The sequence below is a fragment of the Acinonyx jubatus genome, chromosome A3 (genome assembly GCF_027475565.1).
Source record: "Acinonyx jubatus isolate Ajub_Pintada_27869175 chromosome A3, VMU_Ajub_asm_v1.0, whole genome shotgun sequence".
Classification (NCBI taxonomy): domain Eukaryota; kingdom Metazoa; phylum Chordata; class Mammalia; order Carnivora; family Felidae; genus Acinonyx; species Acinonyx jubatus.
In genome coordinates, this window is record NC_069388.1 from 101,073,759 (window position 1) to 101,091,847 (window position 18,089).

An 18,089-nucleotide genomic window follows, 5' to 3' on the forward strand; every position below is an offset into this window, starting at 1 on the left:
CTCATACAGTAACCCGTGCTCTGCCCTGACTGCAACATAGCCTCCCAAGCACCCGATCTGGTGCCTCAGCCCTGCTTTTTCAGTCTCCTGAGGCTTGTCTACGTGGGCTCCTCCTGTCCCCTGTGCCTTCATCTCCCTCTGATGTCTCAGTGCCCTTCAGGCCCTGAGCCACTTCCTTTCTGTCTCTACCCTCTCCTCATTGGTACCCTTAGCACCGTCTGTAGATCTAAGTATGTCACCAGCTCCCTCCCTCCCACCCTCCACCTGACCTCTGTGTTGGGAAAGGCAGTCTCGGGCAGTCTTTGGAGCCCCACTTGGCCGAATAAGAACAGGCCTTGGGACTGGACCGCTTCCTTAACAGGCAAAGAGCCCACGGCCTGTGCAGGGCTTACCACCGCCTGGGGGAGACTTCTTTCCCTGTTTCGGGTTCCAAGAGTATTCTTTTGTTCTGCTTCCATGTGTATGTCAATGGCCCTCAGCTCTCAATCTTTCAGACTCCGTGGGAAGGGGTTGGGGGTCCTTCCCCTGCAGCACGAGAGGGGTACACACCTGAGAACTTCCCCGTGTCAGCTGCTGAGAGAGACCCGCCAGCCACGCTGGACCGGCGCCCACTACCGAGGCTGATCTCGCTCTGTCTCTTCCCTGTGAGAGCCAAGCGTGGCTCCATCTGGTGCCTGACCGTGCTGTGTGTTCCTGGGTAACTCTAATACTAAGATGCAGTGGGCAGAGGCCAAAGAGTCCCCGCTGGGAATGGTGATATGGTGTTCTGCTCGATGGTATCCATGGGTTGAATTAATGGTTCTCTACCAGGATGTTGTACAGACATTTTAGCTTAATGTGTCCAAAATGGAGCTCTGATCAATGACCGCCCCCCACCCCAAGCAGGGTGGTTAAGAACAAACCTACACTTGTCGCTCAGTGTTCAGTATCTCTGGTTTACAGGTTTTTTTTTTTAATGTTTAATTTTGAGAGAGAGAGAGAGAGAGAAAGCACAAGCAGGGGAGAGGCAGAGAGAGAGGGAGACACAGAATCCAAAGGAGGCTCCAGGCTCTGAGCTGTCAGCACAGAGCCCGACACGGGGCTCGAAATCACGAACTATGAGATCATGACCTGAGCCGAAATCGGCCGCTTAACCAACTGAGCCACCCAGGTACCCGATCTTCAGTATCTCTGTAAATGACACCATGCACCCCGACCTTCAAGCGGAGTTGGGGAGCCTGGACTTCTCTTTCATGTAGACAACCCACATGGGTTTAATCATGGAAAGTTCCATCAGTTCTGTCTCTAGGTTTACTTTCAATCTCCTCTGCCGTATCTCACCCCTGGACTTCAGTAGCCCCCTAAGTGGTTCTCTGGCTCTATTCCTGTCACCTCCGGTCACTTTCTACACAGCAGCAACACACAAATCCAATTACCACACCTCTCTCTGTAAACCTGTTTATTGTGCCCAAACTAAAATCCAGCCTCTGCATGGCCTCCAAGGCTGCAAGAGCGGGCCTGTGCGTCTCTCTACCTCACCTTGCTCACTCTCAGCTCACACCTGTTCCGGGAGCAAGGTCATGTACTTTCTTTATTCGTTTCCTCAAACATACCAAATTCTTCCCTTCCTTAGGGCCTCTTTGTATCTGCTATTCCCTCTTCCTGGAACAGACTCTTCCCCACGCCACCCACCCACTCACCCGCTCATCACATGACTAGACCCCCCCCACACACACACACCCTTTCACATCTCTGCATCCCTGTGACTGCCTCAGAGAGGTCCGCCCCTATTCCTGCCCCCATCATATTTATTCTCAGCCCCTTCTTAGATCCCTTCAGGGCACTGACCGCACACCCCCATTTCTTTACCTTTGCATTTTCGTCTCTGTTTTGCTTGCTTCCACCTTAACAGGTAAGCCCCACGAGGTTGGGTAGTGTCTCTTAGACTCAGTGGGAATCCTTAGCACTTGGTGCAATCTTTTGTGCGTAGCTGATGTTCGATGAAAATTGGTTGAATGGATGAATAAAGGTTAAAAAGCGGTGTTTTTTGAAGCCTCGGTGGCTCAGTTGGTTAAGTATCCGACTCTTGATTTTGGCTCAGGACATGACCTCATCATGGTCACGAGATTGAGACAGAGCCTTGCATTGGGATTCTCTCTCTCCCTCTCTCTCTGCTCCTCCCCCATTCCACCTTTTCTCTCTCTCAAAATAAACATTTTTTTTTAAAAGGTGGAGGGGAGGGGATGACTACCAAAAACAATTCTTTTTTCCCAGCATAGGAATAAGAGAAAAGATTATTTATTTCCCTCAAATTTTTTCTTTGGTTACCGATGTTGTTAAAGTAACAAAGCCTGTGGCTATGATTCTCCCAATTCAGAAAGCTTCAAATCTTAAAAACATACCCTTCCAAGAAAGAAAGGAAAAAAGGGAAATAATCCAGGAAGCTAAATGGCTGCTTTCCATTCTGGAGCTCCAGAGCCTACCTCTGCCCAAGGGGCTCTTTTAATGGCAGGATTATGTGTAATTTCCTTCTATGCCAAGTTGGGTTCATCACCTTCTCTCCAAGCAGCTGACTGTGGATGGGGTGAGGGGCAATTATTAAAGAGCTGCTAAATCTTTCACTGTCTCTGACATTTTGGGTCTTGAAATGAATCCCCTGTGATTAAGAAGATTCTTTTGCTTCTGTGGTCACAACACAATGACCACAGGACTGCGCATATGGAAAATGAAGCGGAGGCACGCGTCACGAAAATTCTAGGGCCACCGTGAGGGGTGTGTGTGTGGAGGTCACTGGATTTTTCAACCCCAGCCCAAGTCCTGCCCACACTGTTAACACTGTTACAAGAGGTCACCAAACAACAGATCGAGGCTCTATTTCTCCTTCTTGACAGGCTTGGGTGGAATCCCTCTGAGGCTCTTATTGGAGACGGCATCCATTAATCAAACAAATTCCTGCTGAGGACAGAAGCGTCCACACAGGCACCCTAACCCGAGCTGCACCCTGGGTGGTGACAGATCAGAGTTTTCTTTCCCGCCACCAAAGGGTGAGCCCCCATACCTAGTTTACACTTAAACAGATGAGAAATCCATCTGAGATCTCCATGGGGACTGGAGACAATCTTTCCCGGGCTTTAGATAGTAAATGTGGCCCCAGTAGAAGTCCAGGGTGGGCTGTGCCAAGCAGTCCTCAGCATGGAGGTCAGGGAAGGACACATGGCCAGGAAGGAGGCTGAGGGAAAGGGGAGACAAAGAACACGCGGCAGATCTGGAATGAGCTCACGGGTGAGAGTCAGGAGGTGCACTACATTGGACAACGAGGAGGGCCAGGAGACTTGCTGGCCACACTTGGCATTGGTGCTCCACGGAAAGTCTGATCTCCACATCTCAGGAAAGGAGACTGCTCCGTGCGGCTGGTTGCCCTGATCTTTGTAAGGAAGGGCTAGCCTGGCCTTCCCAAAATGTCAATGCAAGTGTAAGTGAGCAGGTGTGGGAACGTCTTGCCTGGCCAGTGCTGACAGTCAGGACATAGCCCCACTGTCGGCTTATAGCAGGCAGCTACTCTGATTGGTGAGGGCCTAAAATGCATCAGCGCTTCAAAGTTTTCAAGATCTTTTCTGCTTCTGGCAGTGGCAAGAACCAGTAAAGTGGTGTTTCTCGAAACTTAGTTAATGTCAGAATCACATTAAAAATGTAGATTTCTAAAGTCCCATCTATAAAGGTCTCACCTGACTCAACGGGTCTTTTGAGGCCTCAGAGCCTGCCGTTTATAAGCTTTCTCGGCGATGCTGGAGCACCTGAAAGTTCGAGAACCACGGCACACATGTCATGATTCACTAGGACGCTCTTTTCCACTGAGGGGTCCCGCTGCAGGAAGGCCGGACACTATTACGTAATTAGTACGTGCAAGCTCAAGAGGGAGCTGGCAGATGTGCCCAGGGTCCTCTGCGGAGGCGCCCAGTCAAGCTGCTAAGACGGAGCTGGGCTGCGGGGAACGTTTTGCATTCCAACCCTTGTCAAGCCCCTATGCGGCCCTTTGCTCAAGCTATTCCTTGTGACTGTGTTCCTGAATCTCTGACGTTCCTTACTCATTTGCCTATAAATGCATTCTGCCAGCTATCCCTTCTGATGAATGCGTCTTTTTATTTAAACCACATCGTGCTCGCTGTAAATGCACGTCACTATTGAGACCAACTACATGGACAATACCCGAGCAAGACAGAAAACAGCACATGGGCAAAACCTGTTTCTGCACCCGGCACTGCTGGGAGATTAGGCTGGTGTGGCCCTTTTAAAGAGCAGCATGGTAGTGCTCGGTTCAAAGGAAGTGAGCACACAGCCAGCTGTCCCCTGACTGCAAACCCAAAGAGACAGCCTGGAGACAGAGGGGAGATCAGAAGACCTTGCCAGCACCATTTATGGCAGTGGGGACTTGACTGCCATCTGGGCCTCCATGGTCAGGGGCATGGTCAGGTAAGATGTAGGGGGCATCCCGCAGAGGATGATGTGGCCGTCGGAGCACCTGAGTGCCGCCAGAAAGAAATCAACTGGGGTCCGTCATTCAATCCGTAAGTTAAAAATACAGACACTCAAAGCAATGATAATGAGATGTCGTTGTGTTCTCACCTCCTCTGCTGCCATATTTATCATCCATAAGGTGCTTACCCTGGATGGAGACTTCTCAGGGTCAAGGGTAAATCCAGATACTGGCATTTTCGTTGGTGTGTTTGCCAGTGACATGGCTTGTATTTCTTGGCTGGTTCCCAGCCAGGTCTGAGAGCTGGTACCTGTAATCAACCTTAAAAGCATCTGTATTTCCCAAGAGATAGAAAATAGAAGTCTAAATCCACGAATGTGGTTCTGGTTGCCCTGGGCTCCGGAGGTCAATCCACACGATCTGTCTTTAGAGATGACATATTTTCTAATGTTCCTTTATGTTCTCAAGTTATTTATGCATTCAAAGTCCTCTCTACACTGCCCTTGACAACATACTTATTTATGTAATATGCATTTCCCTTTCAACTCTTGGGTAAAATCAGGGACATTCTGTCCCAGCAGATGTTCTATGAGACCTGCTTTAAAAACGACTGGTGTCCATGACTTTCTAACCATATTCTTTTGAAAAGCCCAGAGATCATGCATGCCAAGACTGATTTTCCTCTACATCAAGAAAGTACTGCTGTTGAGCTGAGCACAGAGAGAAGAGAAACCTTTTCATGCCTGCCCTCCATCCTAGTAGTCTCTCCTGGAGCCAGTCTACACCAAGTCCCAAAGCTGACACAAAAGACACTTGAGAATTTCCCTAACCCTACAGGTCACCAACGGCCTTGCAAAATACAGCCCCAGAACATTGGTAAGAACCCATCACCAGTGTCCAGAACAGAGCAAGGTGTTGAGGAGCATAGACTCTGGGGTCAGAGTGTCTGGGAGTGAATCAGTTTAGCCTGCCCCCCAGCTGTGTGGTCTTGGGCAAGTTCCTCCACCTCTCCATGCCTCAATTTCCCCATATGCAAAACAAGACTAAATTGTTGAGAAGGTTTGGCAGAGCTCACACAGGCCAGCCCAGGCCTGGTGTGGAGGTGAGTCATCGGGCATGTTGGCCACTATTCTGCAGAGGAGGAATGGTAGAGGAATCAGGCAGAAAGTGTCCCAGGGGATGACCCTTTCTACCCAGCAGAGCCCTGCTGGGCTGCAACGGGTCCAGCCCAGAGAGGTGGGAAGGAGGGGCTGTACCTCTGCAGTGGGGCTGCTCCCCCGTCCAGGTGCCGTTGGGAAGGCACACCACGCTGCTGGGCCCAACCAGCCGGAAGCCAGGGTTGCAGGTAAAATGGACTTCGTGATCCACTAAGTACTTGCTTCCAAACTTTCTGCCATCCAGAGGGGCGTTCAGAGCAGGGCAGGAAACTGTGAGGACAAAAAGAAGGACCGTGGTCACTCAACCTCAGTTGAGTTACAACATCTCAGTTACAAGGCTTCTCATCTTCAAGTGCTCCTGTGCTGAGTGCCTCCTCCAAGCTGTGCACAGTGCTGGACATTTTTAATGCTGTGTCCGATCGAATCCTCAAAGCACTCGCGGGCCTGGGTGATACGTGCCCACTCAGTGAAAGATGAGCTGGCACTTTAGAGACGTTGAGTGTTGTGTGCAGGGCTGCGAAGCGTGGGGGGGGGTGGGGTCAGAACTGGGACCTCCCCCTCCCTAGGTGTGGCTGACCTGCCCACTCCTGCCTTCTCGGAACTCTAGCCTCACCGGGTTTCTTAGGCCTCCTGAACAGGCCCGGATCAAGCCCACCTCTAGGCCTTGGCTTTTGCTCTTTTCTCAGCCTGGAATGCTCTTCCCCCAGAACTTCTCCTCTTTGGCTCCTTCTCACTCTTCAGGTCTGAGCTCGAACACCACCCCCTCCCAGAGTGTTCTCTGGCCACCTTGCTTAGCTAAACCACCCCCCAGGCACTCTCTACCCCATGAGCTCACTTTGCTTTCTTCTTAGCATATGTTATTGTTGGAGTTGACTTCTCCATGTATTTATTTCCATGTTTGTTGTCAGTCTTCTCCCTCCAAATGCAGTTCGAGAGGGCTGGGACTTTGCCTGGCCTTGCATCCCTGATGTGGCCCCAGCATCAGCCTGGTGCCTGGCACACAGTAAGTGCCCAAAAAATAATTCTTGAACAAACGAACCAATGAAAAATTATTTACTGAGTGCTTACCATGTGCCAGGCACTATATTAGGCACTTGGTATAACTAGTGAACAAACCAGACAAAACCCAGCTCTCAGGAAGTCCCCTTCTAACAGGGGCGACCATGGATAACCAAGGTCCTTAAGCGGCAGGCACAGTTTGAGAAGAAGTGGTAAGTGTCATGTAGAAGATAAAAGTAGGGAGTAGTATTGGGGATGACAGGGGAGGGGACCAACTGTGAATGTGGTGGTCAGGGTAGGCCTCACGGGGGCAGAGGTGAAGAAAGGAAGGCATAACCATGCAGATATTCAGAAAGGACAGAGGGAACAAGTCGGTGCCCAGGCCCTGTGGTGGAAGTGTACCTGGCAGGTCTGAGGAATGTTAAGGAGAGCTGGAAAGCAGTTGGGGATGAAGTCAGAGAGGCAACAGGGAGCGAGAGAGGGTTTGAAGTGAGGGTTTGAGGTGAAGCACGAGGTGGCCAATTTACACATTAATAGCACCAGTGGCTGCAGCCTGAGCGTGAAGGGCCGGGTGTGAGGGAGGATGGAGTGGAGGCACAACCTTGACATGACAGTGGTGTGACCAGGGCGGGAGCTGGGAGCGGAGAAAGGCGGCTTGAACACCGGCTGTGCTGTGAAGGTGTGCTGAGGGGAGACAGAGCCGCTCCACCTTTTCCTCTACCCGCGGCTGGTGCCTCCCGTGGTCAGCACTTGTGGAAAGAAAGTCGCCAAATTGGGACAGGTTGGATTTAGATTTTGTTTAGTCGGAAACTCAGAGCCACTTCTAAAATGCTTTAGAAGGAAATTCCAAGTGTCATTTGTGAAAATGCTCTTTGGTTTTAGACAGATGAGAAAGAAGCTGTTGCTTCGGCCGCTCAGGCTGCAGTGAGTGATGGAGAACCGCACAGCATCTGCCATGATGGGAACAGCTGCCCACACGTTCCCCCCACATCCTTCCCGGAGCAGCTGTGGCAGGCCGGGCCTGGGCAGACGGGCAGGAGATGGCCCCTCGGAGAACGCTCGGTCCCCTCTGGTTACCGGGGGACCACTGCCACAGCACTCTCCGTTAGTAAGCCTTCAACTTGACACCCAGTGGTAATAACGTTGTGAGATGGAAGCGAGTGTGAGTTCACATCCCAAGGCTTGGGAGCTCCCAGGCTGCTGCCTCAGTCCCTGAAAATAAATGACTTTATAGTCCTTTTAAAATATCAACTACGTTATTGTGCTGAAAGGCATATCAAATGCCTTTGGGGAAAGGAGTAGGGTCTCTTTGGGGATAAAAAATCTTTAAAATCCTCAAAAACGAGGGGTGCCGGTGTGGCTCATTTGGTTAAGCATCCAACTCTTGATTTGGCCTAGGTCATGATCTTACGGTTCATGGGTTCAAGCCCCATGTCGGCTGACAGCAAGGAATCTGCTTGGGATTCTCTCTCTCCTTCTCTCTACCTCTCCTCTACTCGCACACACACACTCGTGCTCGCTCTCTCTCTCTCTCTCTCTCAAAATAAAGAATCAAGCATTAAAACAAAACAAAAACACGAGACCTGTAGAGGACTCTGAAAACAAATCCTCAAAAAAGAAAAACTACCTGCTGGAGCAACTCACAGGTAAATCGTACCTGAGTAGATGCAACAGTCTCTGGCACACAGTAGGTGCTCAATAAGTGTTAGTAGAATTAATAAGTGGGTACAGGTCAATTAAAAATCAATTTGCAGTCACTTCTCAAATTGGAGCCAAAGGCCTCTGTCCAGTGAAGGACGTGCCCCTTGGCTGGTTCATTATGAGCACGATGTGGTGAGTCTACAGGGCCACAGGGAAGCTCCCCGTGCTTTCTGGAATGAGGTTACTGTGTAAGGCATGAAATCAGCAGTGAAGCAATCCTAGAGACTGGGAGCACAAATGGAATGAGGCTGCCTGGTAAGCCCTGAAGCTGATGGGTTTTGATGTTCCCCAGAAAGGAAAGCTGGGAAAATAGGAGGGAGATTCTTAGAAGCCAGAAAGAGGAAGGCCAAGAAGTCTCCAGGCCTAGAAATCATTCTTCCTGACTCCCAGCAAATGCCCTTAGGGAAAAAAAAAAGTAAAAGACAGGGCACCTGGTTGGCTCAGTTGGTTACGTGTCCGACTCTTGATTTGGTCTCAGGTCATGATCTCATGGTTTGTGAGTTTGAGCCTCACATGGGGCTCTGTGCTGAGAGTGTAGAGCCTGCTTGGGATTCTCTCTCTCTCTCTCTCTCTCTCTCTCTCTCTCTCTGTCCTTCCCCCCCCCCAATAAATAAATATATTTTTTAAGTAAAAAAAAAAAAAAAAAAGTAGGGGGCGCCTGGGTGGCGCAGTCAGTTAAGCGTCCGACTTCAGCCAGGTCACGATCTCGCGGTCCGTGAGTTCGAGCCCCGCGTCGGGCTCTGGGCTGATGGCTCAGAGCCTGGAGCCTGTTTCTGATTCTGTCTCTCCCTCTCTCTCTGCCCCTCCCCCGTTCATGCTCTGTCTCTCTCTGTCCCAAAAATAAATAAACGTTGGAAAAAAAAATTAAAAAAAAAAAAAAAAAAGTAAAAGATAACTTCCCTACTACCTGCAGGCTCCAGGCCCAGGCTCAGCCTCCTAACCCCTACCCCGCAGTGGGGATCCTGACAACTGCCTACTTCCACGTCCAACGCATGGGAGAGACAGAATGCACTGTGGCAATATTTAAAAAGAGAATTGGCAGGAGCACTTTGTGGCTCAGTTGGCTAAGCATCTGACTCTTGATTTCAGCTCAGGTCATGATCTCACAGTTCTGTGAGTTCGAGCCCCACGTCGGGCTCTGTCCTGATCGTGCAGAGCTGGCTTGGGATTCTGTCTTCCTCTCTCTCTGTCCCTCCCCTGCACTCTCTCTTTCTCAAAAATAAATAAGTAAACTTAAAAGAAAGTCTTATAAAAAGCGAATTGGCCACTTAAACTTAAAAAAAATCTCACAAAGAGCGAATTGGCCACTTAATAAGAAAAATTTTGTCTGGTTCAAGGAAGAAAGACCCGGAATCTGGCAATAAGAAGATCAATAATGTAACAATAGACCTCTCTATCTACTCTAGTGGACAGAAGCCTCTAATATAGGCAGGGCAGTCTTATGAATGATCTCTTGCAGGTTCTTCTTGGAAACTCCCAAGGACCATGGGAGCTGTGATCCTATGAAAGCAGAAAGGAGCCGTGTAGTTGTGCAGCTAGCAGGAAAAAAAAAAATCACATCTGGTACCTATTACTGCTAACTTACTCCTATTGGCCTCAGTTTCCTCATCTGTAGCACAAAGGAAGGATTGCCTGCCTCTCAGAGTCTGGCTGTGGGGAGCCCCACTGAAGGCTGGGCCTCACAGTGCCTTGGAGAGTGTGAGGAGTTTGGCAGGTAGGTCTAACTCTGTACCGGTGGGGCCGAGGAGAACAGCAGCAACTCAGTGCTGGGGAGACTCTGGATTTGCTGCTGTAATCTCTGAAGAGGTAGGGAATCCAACGCCTTCCACAGGAAACTTCGTCTCACACAACAAAGGAGGCCCTTGATAAATTGTCTGACATGGGTCAATGACAGCAGATATTCCATAGGCTCATGACGTAGAACAAACATGGTGACTGGTCCCCTGACTCCCGTCACCCTGAGGAGAGGCCAGAGGAAATCCAGTCACCCATCCAATGGCCCCACAGTGAGAGCTGTTACTGGGACAACCTGGAAAACGCCCAGTGTCTGTCAGAGTCCTACCCTCGGAGGGTCCACCGTAACCCTCACCAAACGGGACTTGCCCTCAGCAGCACCCCCTCCCACTAATGGAGGACTCAGGTCAGAGGACTAACGTCATGCCTGAGAAACTGAAGCCAATGTTGGTTGGGGGACTAGCAGGCATGCCACACTGGTGTGGGACGTTGTGGAGGGGAGGTGGTGTGTGTGTTCGGGGAGGGTGTATGTTCAGGGAGGGAGCTCTCTGTGCTTCCCATTCAGTGTTGCTGTAAACTTAAAAGTGCTGGAAGAAAATAGCCGATAAAATTTTTTTAAAAAAATGGAACCAAATGGAGTCTTTCTGGGTGGGGACAGGGAAGGGAAAAGCAGCTCACGCTCTAAGAGTGGTGTCTTTTGACAATTCTGTGAGGATGCTATGTAGACGAGAGCGTTAGTAAGCCTCAAATGAAAAGGGGAAATGGGTGACCTTCAGATGGGGGAGAGGAGAGCCAGCAGATGCTTTTTTTAACACACTCACCATACGCTCCTACCAACCAGTATCTTATTTTATTTTTAAATTTATTATTTATTTTTTTCAATGTTTATTTATTTATTTTGAGAGAGAGAGAGCATGGGCAGGGGAGGGGTAGAGAGAGACAGACAGAATCCCAAGTAGGCTCCGAGCCATCCGTGCAGAGCCCAATGTGGGGCTTGAGATCATGACCAGAGCCAAAACCAAGAGTTGGATGCTCAACTGACTGAGCCACACAGGCACCCCCAACCAGGGTTTTAAAACGGGCCCCCAGCAGGAGGCAAGGTAGGGAAAGGCCCGGAACCCACTTCGGGACAGGGTGAGGCATGGACAGGTGGGGATGGGGACAGAACCCACAGGTGAAGGGCCCGAGTGTTGCGTGTGACCCTAGTGGTGCAGATGTGGGGACCCACCTGGGGGGGTGTCTGGGCCCACTCTGTTCACGGAGTTCTGCAGTGCAGCCAGCCGGTTCTTCATGTTGCGGATGCCCTCGGCGAAGCGCGTCTCCTGGCCCTTCAGCACCTGCTGCAGCTGGCGGATGGCCGTGAGGAGCTGCTGTTTGTTGAGACAGTTCTGGGGAGAGAAAAAGTCACCACCACCACCACCACCATGGCTGCTTCAGTGCCATGAGCTCACTCTCAGCTTCCAGAAGCCACCCAGACCCCTGGGCCCCAAACGCCCTAGTGGCTCGCTAAGCACGATGGGAGAGTGGCCTCCCAAGGCGTCCCGACATCTGGTGCTGAGTTAGGTCACCAGACAAAGGTCCTGAGCACACATATCCTAGCGCCAGATCGCTTCTCAAGAAAAACAAAACTCCTGCTTTTCAGAGCAAAGGGCAGAACTGATGATTCCAAATGATTGGGAGGTTGAACAGCAAACCTAAGTGCCTTATGATCAGTAGTCTTCAAAAGTACTTCCTAATTCTTCACTCTGAATTAATGCTCTGAAATCTGGGCTTCATGAACTTTTTCTTTCTTTCTCTCTTGAACAATTTTAAAAACAGATGGATGATAAAACATAAACCAGTCAAACCAGGGATGCTCGATGGTTCCTGTACTTTAAAAAATGTAACAAGGCAAATAAAGAAGAAATTCAGTAGAGTTAAAGAAGCATTCGATGAAAGTCAAAGTCCAGTTATAATGGATTTTAAAAAGCTTACAAAACAGGGGCGCCTGGGTGGCTCAGTTGGTTAAACATCTGGCTTTTGATTTCCGCTCAGGTCATGATCTCACAGTTTGTGAGTTCGAGCCCCACATTGGGCTCTGCTCTGACAGCGGAGAGCCCGTTTCGGATCCTCTGTCTCCCTCTCTCTCCGACCCTCCTCCACTCATGCTCTCTCTCTCTCAAAAATAAACAACTTTTTAAAATCCTAAAAAGCTTAAAAAACAGAAAAAGGTGGCATGTGCTTATCATGATAAAGACTATCTAACCCAGCATCACACTTAGTGATAGAAACCTCAAGGTTTCCAGTCTCAATTGCCCTTTAGAGCCAGAACATGAAAAGGAGTAAAGAAGGGACCTTCTTTACAGTAGGACCTTGGCCTTGGGGGGAGTCCCATGGGGTCTGTGCGTTCCCTCAGCCTGGCCTTATCTAACCTGACTCACATCACCCGCACGGAACAAAGAACAGCAAGAAGACAGTGAGAGTTATCTCTCGGGATAGGCTTATGGATCATTTTTAATTTTATCTTTTATACCTAATTCTTTTCTACAGTGAGTACTGGTTTTACAGTTTTACGTAATTTTCTCAAAGGGCGCAGGGCGGCTGGGAGTCATGTGGCCTCCGCAGCCCGGGTGGCTTCCAGCCTTGCCAATGGCGTGCAGCCACCGCGGTGGAAACAGAGCCGCTGCCGTTCTCCCAGGGCGGCTGCCAGGCCAAGGCACCTTGGGGATTTCACCAAACAGATGACTCACTGGCCCGCTTCAATGGATGCTTTTGACAAAGCTGAATCCCCAGTTGCCCCTGGAACTCGTTAACCCATGGGGGCTCCTTGGTCTCCACCCTAGCTGGGGCCTGACTGGGCCTAGCCCCAAATGCAATTGCTGGGAAGAGAGGTTTTGTTTGTTTTCCTCCCTTCTCCCCCATTGTAGTGATTCCCACGCAGGCTCTGGGGCACCGGGGCGGCGAGTGACCTGCAATCCCCTACCTTCCCAGCACCACACACCATCCTACCCAGACTGGGTTTCCCACACCCACTTCTCCTCCCTTAAAGAAAAAAAGAAGAAGCTGCTTATACACTGGATCTTAGCCAAAAGGCCAAGATGTGATTAGAAGCTGCTTTTATAGATGGCTTCCTGACTGGGGTGCCTGGGTGGCTCAGTTGGTTGGGCGCCTGACTTTGGCTCAGGTCATGATCTCACGGTTCGTGAGTTCAAGCCCAGTGTCGGGCTCTGTGCTGACAGCTCAGATTCTGATTCTGTCTGTCTGTCTCTCTCTCTCTCTGCCCCTCCCCGCTCACACTCTATTTCTCAAAAATGAATAAACGTTAAAAAAATTTTTTTTTAATTAAAAAAAAAAAAGATGGCTTCATGACTTATGTGTTACACTTGTGAAGTTCATCACAGTTGACAAGGCCATTTCTGCTTCAAAGAGTACTGCTGGCTGGTAGCACGCCCGTGAAGGCCTGGGATTGTCTCTATTCGCAGATGAAAATATATGGGCTGAAACTCAAGCAGCGGTCCCTGAATCATGCAGCTTAGGAGTGGTAAGGCCAAAACAGGAACACGGATGACGTCCATCCCAGAGCTACCACCCCCAGACCCCAAACCCTCAGCTGCACGTGCCCCAGTGGAGTGTCTTACGCCCTGTCTCATTTGTTCTTCACACATCCCTCTGTGGTGAATGATCTTATCGATTAATTTGCACTAGCAGCTGATATGCTGCTATGTTGCTATGACCTGAGCAACATAACCCACAGGAGTGGAGTTCTGGCTCCTGTGCAAGTTTCAGGTCAGGGAGCATGGGCAGTGGGGACAGGAAGCAGGGCCAGAGTGGAAGAAACATCCCTGACCACACTGAGCCCGGTGAGCAGCTGTCTCCCTCTTGTACAAGGTGGCCAGGGCCCTGACATCTGGAGAGGGCTCACTGGGCCACAGCTGCCCCAGGGGACACAGAAAGGCTACATTCTGAAGTGGGGAAGAGGAGACCAGTGCCACGGCCTCTGCCAGGGGCCTGGGTTGGTGCCATGGGGCTCCTAGAAGTAGAGAAAGGAGAACAGAGCAGGTGGAGGAAAAGAGGCCCGGGTTCCACTCGGCCACTGGGCAGCCAAGTGTGTCTAACTGGCTCCTGGGACCAGGCACAGCTGTCCTCTGCTTCTAGTGCACTTTCCGGAGCCCTTCCCAACACCCACACAGTGGACAACAGGCACCAACCTCCTAAGATCTCACCTCACCAGTCACAATGGAAAAACCTTCAAGACCAAGCACAAAAAGACCTCATCCCAGGAGGGAATTCCGATGGAAGGGTTTCAGGTGGACTTGCTGAGGGAAGATCTCAGAGCCCTGGCCCATCCCTGCCTCCATCCTCACCGGGGTGATGCTAACAGAACAAATTGGTGTAACAAGGAACTCTGTGAGCCCAGAAATAAACCCATGTGCTTATGGCCAATTAATTTATTTCTTTATTAAAAATTTTTTTTAATGTTTTTATTTATTTTTGAGACAGAGAGAGATAGAGCATGAGCAGGGGAGAGGCAGAGAGAGAGGGAGACACAGAATCTGAAGCAGGCTCCAGGCTCCGAGCTGTCAGCACAGAGCCGGACGTGGGGCTCAAACTCACAGACCGTGAGATCATGACCTGAGCTGAAGTCGGACGCTTAACCGACTGAGCCACCAAGGCACCCCATGGCCAATTAATTTATGACAAAGGAGGTAAGAACACACAACGGGGAAGGGACAGTCTCTTCAATAAATGGTGCTGGGAAAACTGGACTGCCACATGCAAAAGAATGAAACTGGATCCCTACCTTACACCACACACAAAAACTAACTCAAACTGGATTAAAGGCTTGAACTTAAGACCTAAAACCATAAAACTCCTAAAAGATAACATAGAGGGTAAGCTCCCTGGCATTGGTCTTGGCAAGGATTTTTTTGGGCTTTAACACCAAAAGCAAAGGCAACAAAAGCAAAGATAAACAAATGGAGCTACAGCAAACTAAAAAAGCTCCAGCACAGCAAAGAAAACCATCAACAAGATGAAAAGGCAACATAGAGAGTGGGAGAAAATATTTGCAAATCATATATCTGATTAGGTGTTAGTATCCAAAATATATAAAGAACTCATATAATTCAATAGCAAAAAAACCCTATCTAATTAAAAATGGGCAGAGGAAATGAATAGACATTTTTCTTTTTCTTTTTTTAAAAGTTTATTTATTTTGAGAGAGAGACAGGGCACACACACACGCAAGGCAGAGGGGCAGGGAGAGAGGGTGAGAGAATCCCAAGCAGGCTCTGCACTGTCAGCACAGAGCCTGAGGCAGGGCCTGAACTCACGAACCTTGAGATCATGACCTGAGCCCAAATCTAGAGTTGGACACTTAACTGACTGAGCCACCCAGATGCCTCTGAACAGACATTTTTTTTTTTAAAGAAGATATCCAGATGGCCAACAGGTACAAGAAAAGATGCTCAATATCATTTATCATCAAGGAAATGCAAATCAATACCACAGTGAGATCACCTCACACCTCTCCGGATGGCTAGGATCAAAAGGATAAGAAATAACAAGTGTTGGCAAGGTAGTGGAGAAAAGGGACTTCTAACTTGTGCACTGTTGGCAGGAATGTAAATTAGTGCAGCATTGTGGAAGACAGTATGGAGGTTCCTCAAAAAATTAAAAATGGAACTACCATATGATCCAGCAATTCTATATCCACTGTATCCAAAGGAAACAAGATCACTCTCTCAGAAAGACATCTGCAGCCCCATGTTTGTTGCACCATTATTCACTCTAGCCAACATATGGAAGCAAACTCAGTGCCCACTGATGGGGGAAAAGATTTAAAAATGTGGTGTGTGTGTGTGTATGTATGTATGTATATATGTATGTATATATGTATATGTATACATACATACATATACACACACATATATATACATATACATGTGTGTGTGTGTACACACACACACACACACACACACACACACAGTGGAATATTACTCAGCCATAAAAAAGAAGAAAATTTTGCTATTTGAGACAATATGGATATACCTTGAGGACATTATGCTAAGTGAAATAAGTCAGACAGAGAAAGACAAATACTACATGAAGTCACTTATATGTGAGATCTAAAACACCAAACAAATTGGTGGTTGCTTGAGTTGAAGGGTTGGGGGGGGAGCAGAAGAAATGCATGAAGGGGGGTCAAAAGGTACAAACTTCCAGTTATAAGATAAATAAGTTCTGGGGATGTGAGGTACAGCATAATGACTACGGTGAACAGTACTGTACTGTATATTTGAAAGTGGCTAAGAGAGGAGGTGTTCAAAGTTCTCATCACAAGAGAAAAACAACTTGTAGCTCTGGAAGGTGATGTTTACGAAACTTACTGTGGTGATTATTTCACTATATATATATAATATAATATATAATATATAATAATAATACATAATATACAGAAATATATATATAGTGAAATACATATATAGAGAGAGAGTAAAAAAAATAAAGTCCCTAATATTAAAAATAAAATAACAAATAAAAATAATAAAAAATAAAGCCCAATATTAAAAAATATTATTTATTATATTAAATACTATATTAAAAATAAAGTCCCTAATACTAAAAATAAAAAAATAATAAAATAAAATAAAGTCCCTAATACTAAAAAAAAAAAAAAAGAAAGAAAGAAAGAAAAGAAAGATCCTTGTGCTCTTGGCAAGCCAGCAGGCCGGGTAGGGGCCAGGGTGCCAGGGAACAGAGAGAATGACTATCTTTTGACATGAGGTTTGATGGTCTGTATGGCAGTTGCTACTAACAGGGGAGTTCCTTGATCCCAAAGTGCTAGAAATGGATCCCTTGAGAGCCACCCTCAAATCTGCTGCTTGGAGTGGGACTTTGGCACAGGGACTTTGGCACAGGCATGACTGGGTTCATCTGTAGGGCTGGGCGATGAGGCTGGAATCCTTACAGACCAAGTCAAGGGCTCAGGAGGTCTGCATTATGGGAACAAAAGAACACAGGAGGGGGGCTGAAGAGCTAAGTGTTTTCCCTTTCGAAACCGAGAGAGAATGATTTATCATTTTGCATGATCATAGAAAGCATACTTCCTGCAAAACAATTCAAAATACTGAAAACACATCAAAACAAAGAATAAGCAAGTCCCATGATCAGAGACAACCACTGTTGACTTTCTGTCTGTTTTGAACTTGGATTAGACGCACATGCACACATATACCAGGGTCATCTTGCACAGGCTGGACCACAGGATGCAGGTTCTGTATCAGCTCCCTCTTCTTGGCACTGGCTTGTGGCATTGCGTGGACGTCAGAAAGCACAGTTATCATCAAGGGACCCTGGCCCTCGATTTCACTTCTGACCCCAGTGCTGTCTTCAGTCTGGGGAAGGGGCTCCACTTGTCAGCCAGCTTCCCCCCCACACCCACTGCCACCTCCTGCTCTGGGCTGAGAGGGGCGGAAGCATGGAAACAAGTCCTTTCCTCTTTGCAAATGTAGCCCTTGGCAAGGTCGGGCCGAGGGGGCTGTGAGGGCCTCCGGGGCCGGGGGACAGGAAAGAGGCCAAACCCTCAGGAGTCCGCCACCTGCATGGCAGCCTGGCACTGGCACAGCAAAGCCTGGCTTTGGGCAGACCCTTCCCATCTCAAGGTCTCAGACCCCACTGCAAAAAACAACCACAGGCTCCACATGCCTTTTTATAGCCCTCCTCCCACTCAGGTGGGAAGGTTCACCAAAGCCATGACCGGGCAAAGGTCAAATCCAGATGGGGCTGGCAAGGAGAGGGCTCCACACAGGGAAGGGAGGGCATACCCCAGTGGCTGAGGAAGTCACCACGTCGGGGTCCCCACTTTCAAAGGTCTCTTCCAGAGCCCTCAAGGGGCCCTCATTTTTAATGTTTTTCTTTATTTTAAATTTTTTGATGTTATTTATTTTTGATAGAGAGAGAGAGTAAGCAGAGGAGGAGCACAGAGAGGGGAACAGAGGATCCTAAGTGGGCTCTGTGCTGACGGCAGTGAGCCCGATGTGGGGCTCGAACTCATGAACCTCAAG

General features: G+C 48.7%; 1 protein-coding gene across 1 annotated transcript in view; it reads right to left on the bottom strand.

Moving 5' to 3' along the window:
- Window positions 1-18,089, bottom strand: part of FBLN7 (fibulin 7) — a 51,618-nt gene that overhangs the window by 15,863 nt on the left and 17,666 nt on the right. Inside the window, exons 2-3 of the mRNA XM_027033729.2 lie at window positions 11,273-11,432; window positions 5,710-5,880 (exon numbers count right to left, since the gene is read on the bottom strand). Coding sequence (XP_026889530.1) covers window positions 5,710-5,880; window positions 11,273-11,432 — 331 coding nt within the window. The remainder of the gene's footprint in view (window positions 1-5,709; window positions 5,881-11,272; window positions 11,433-18,089) is intronic.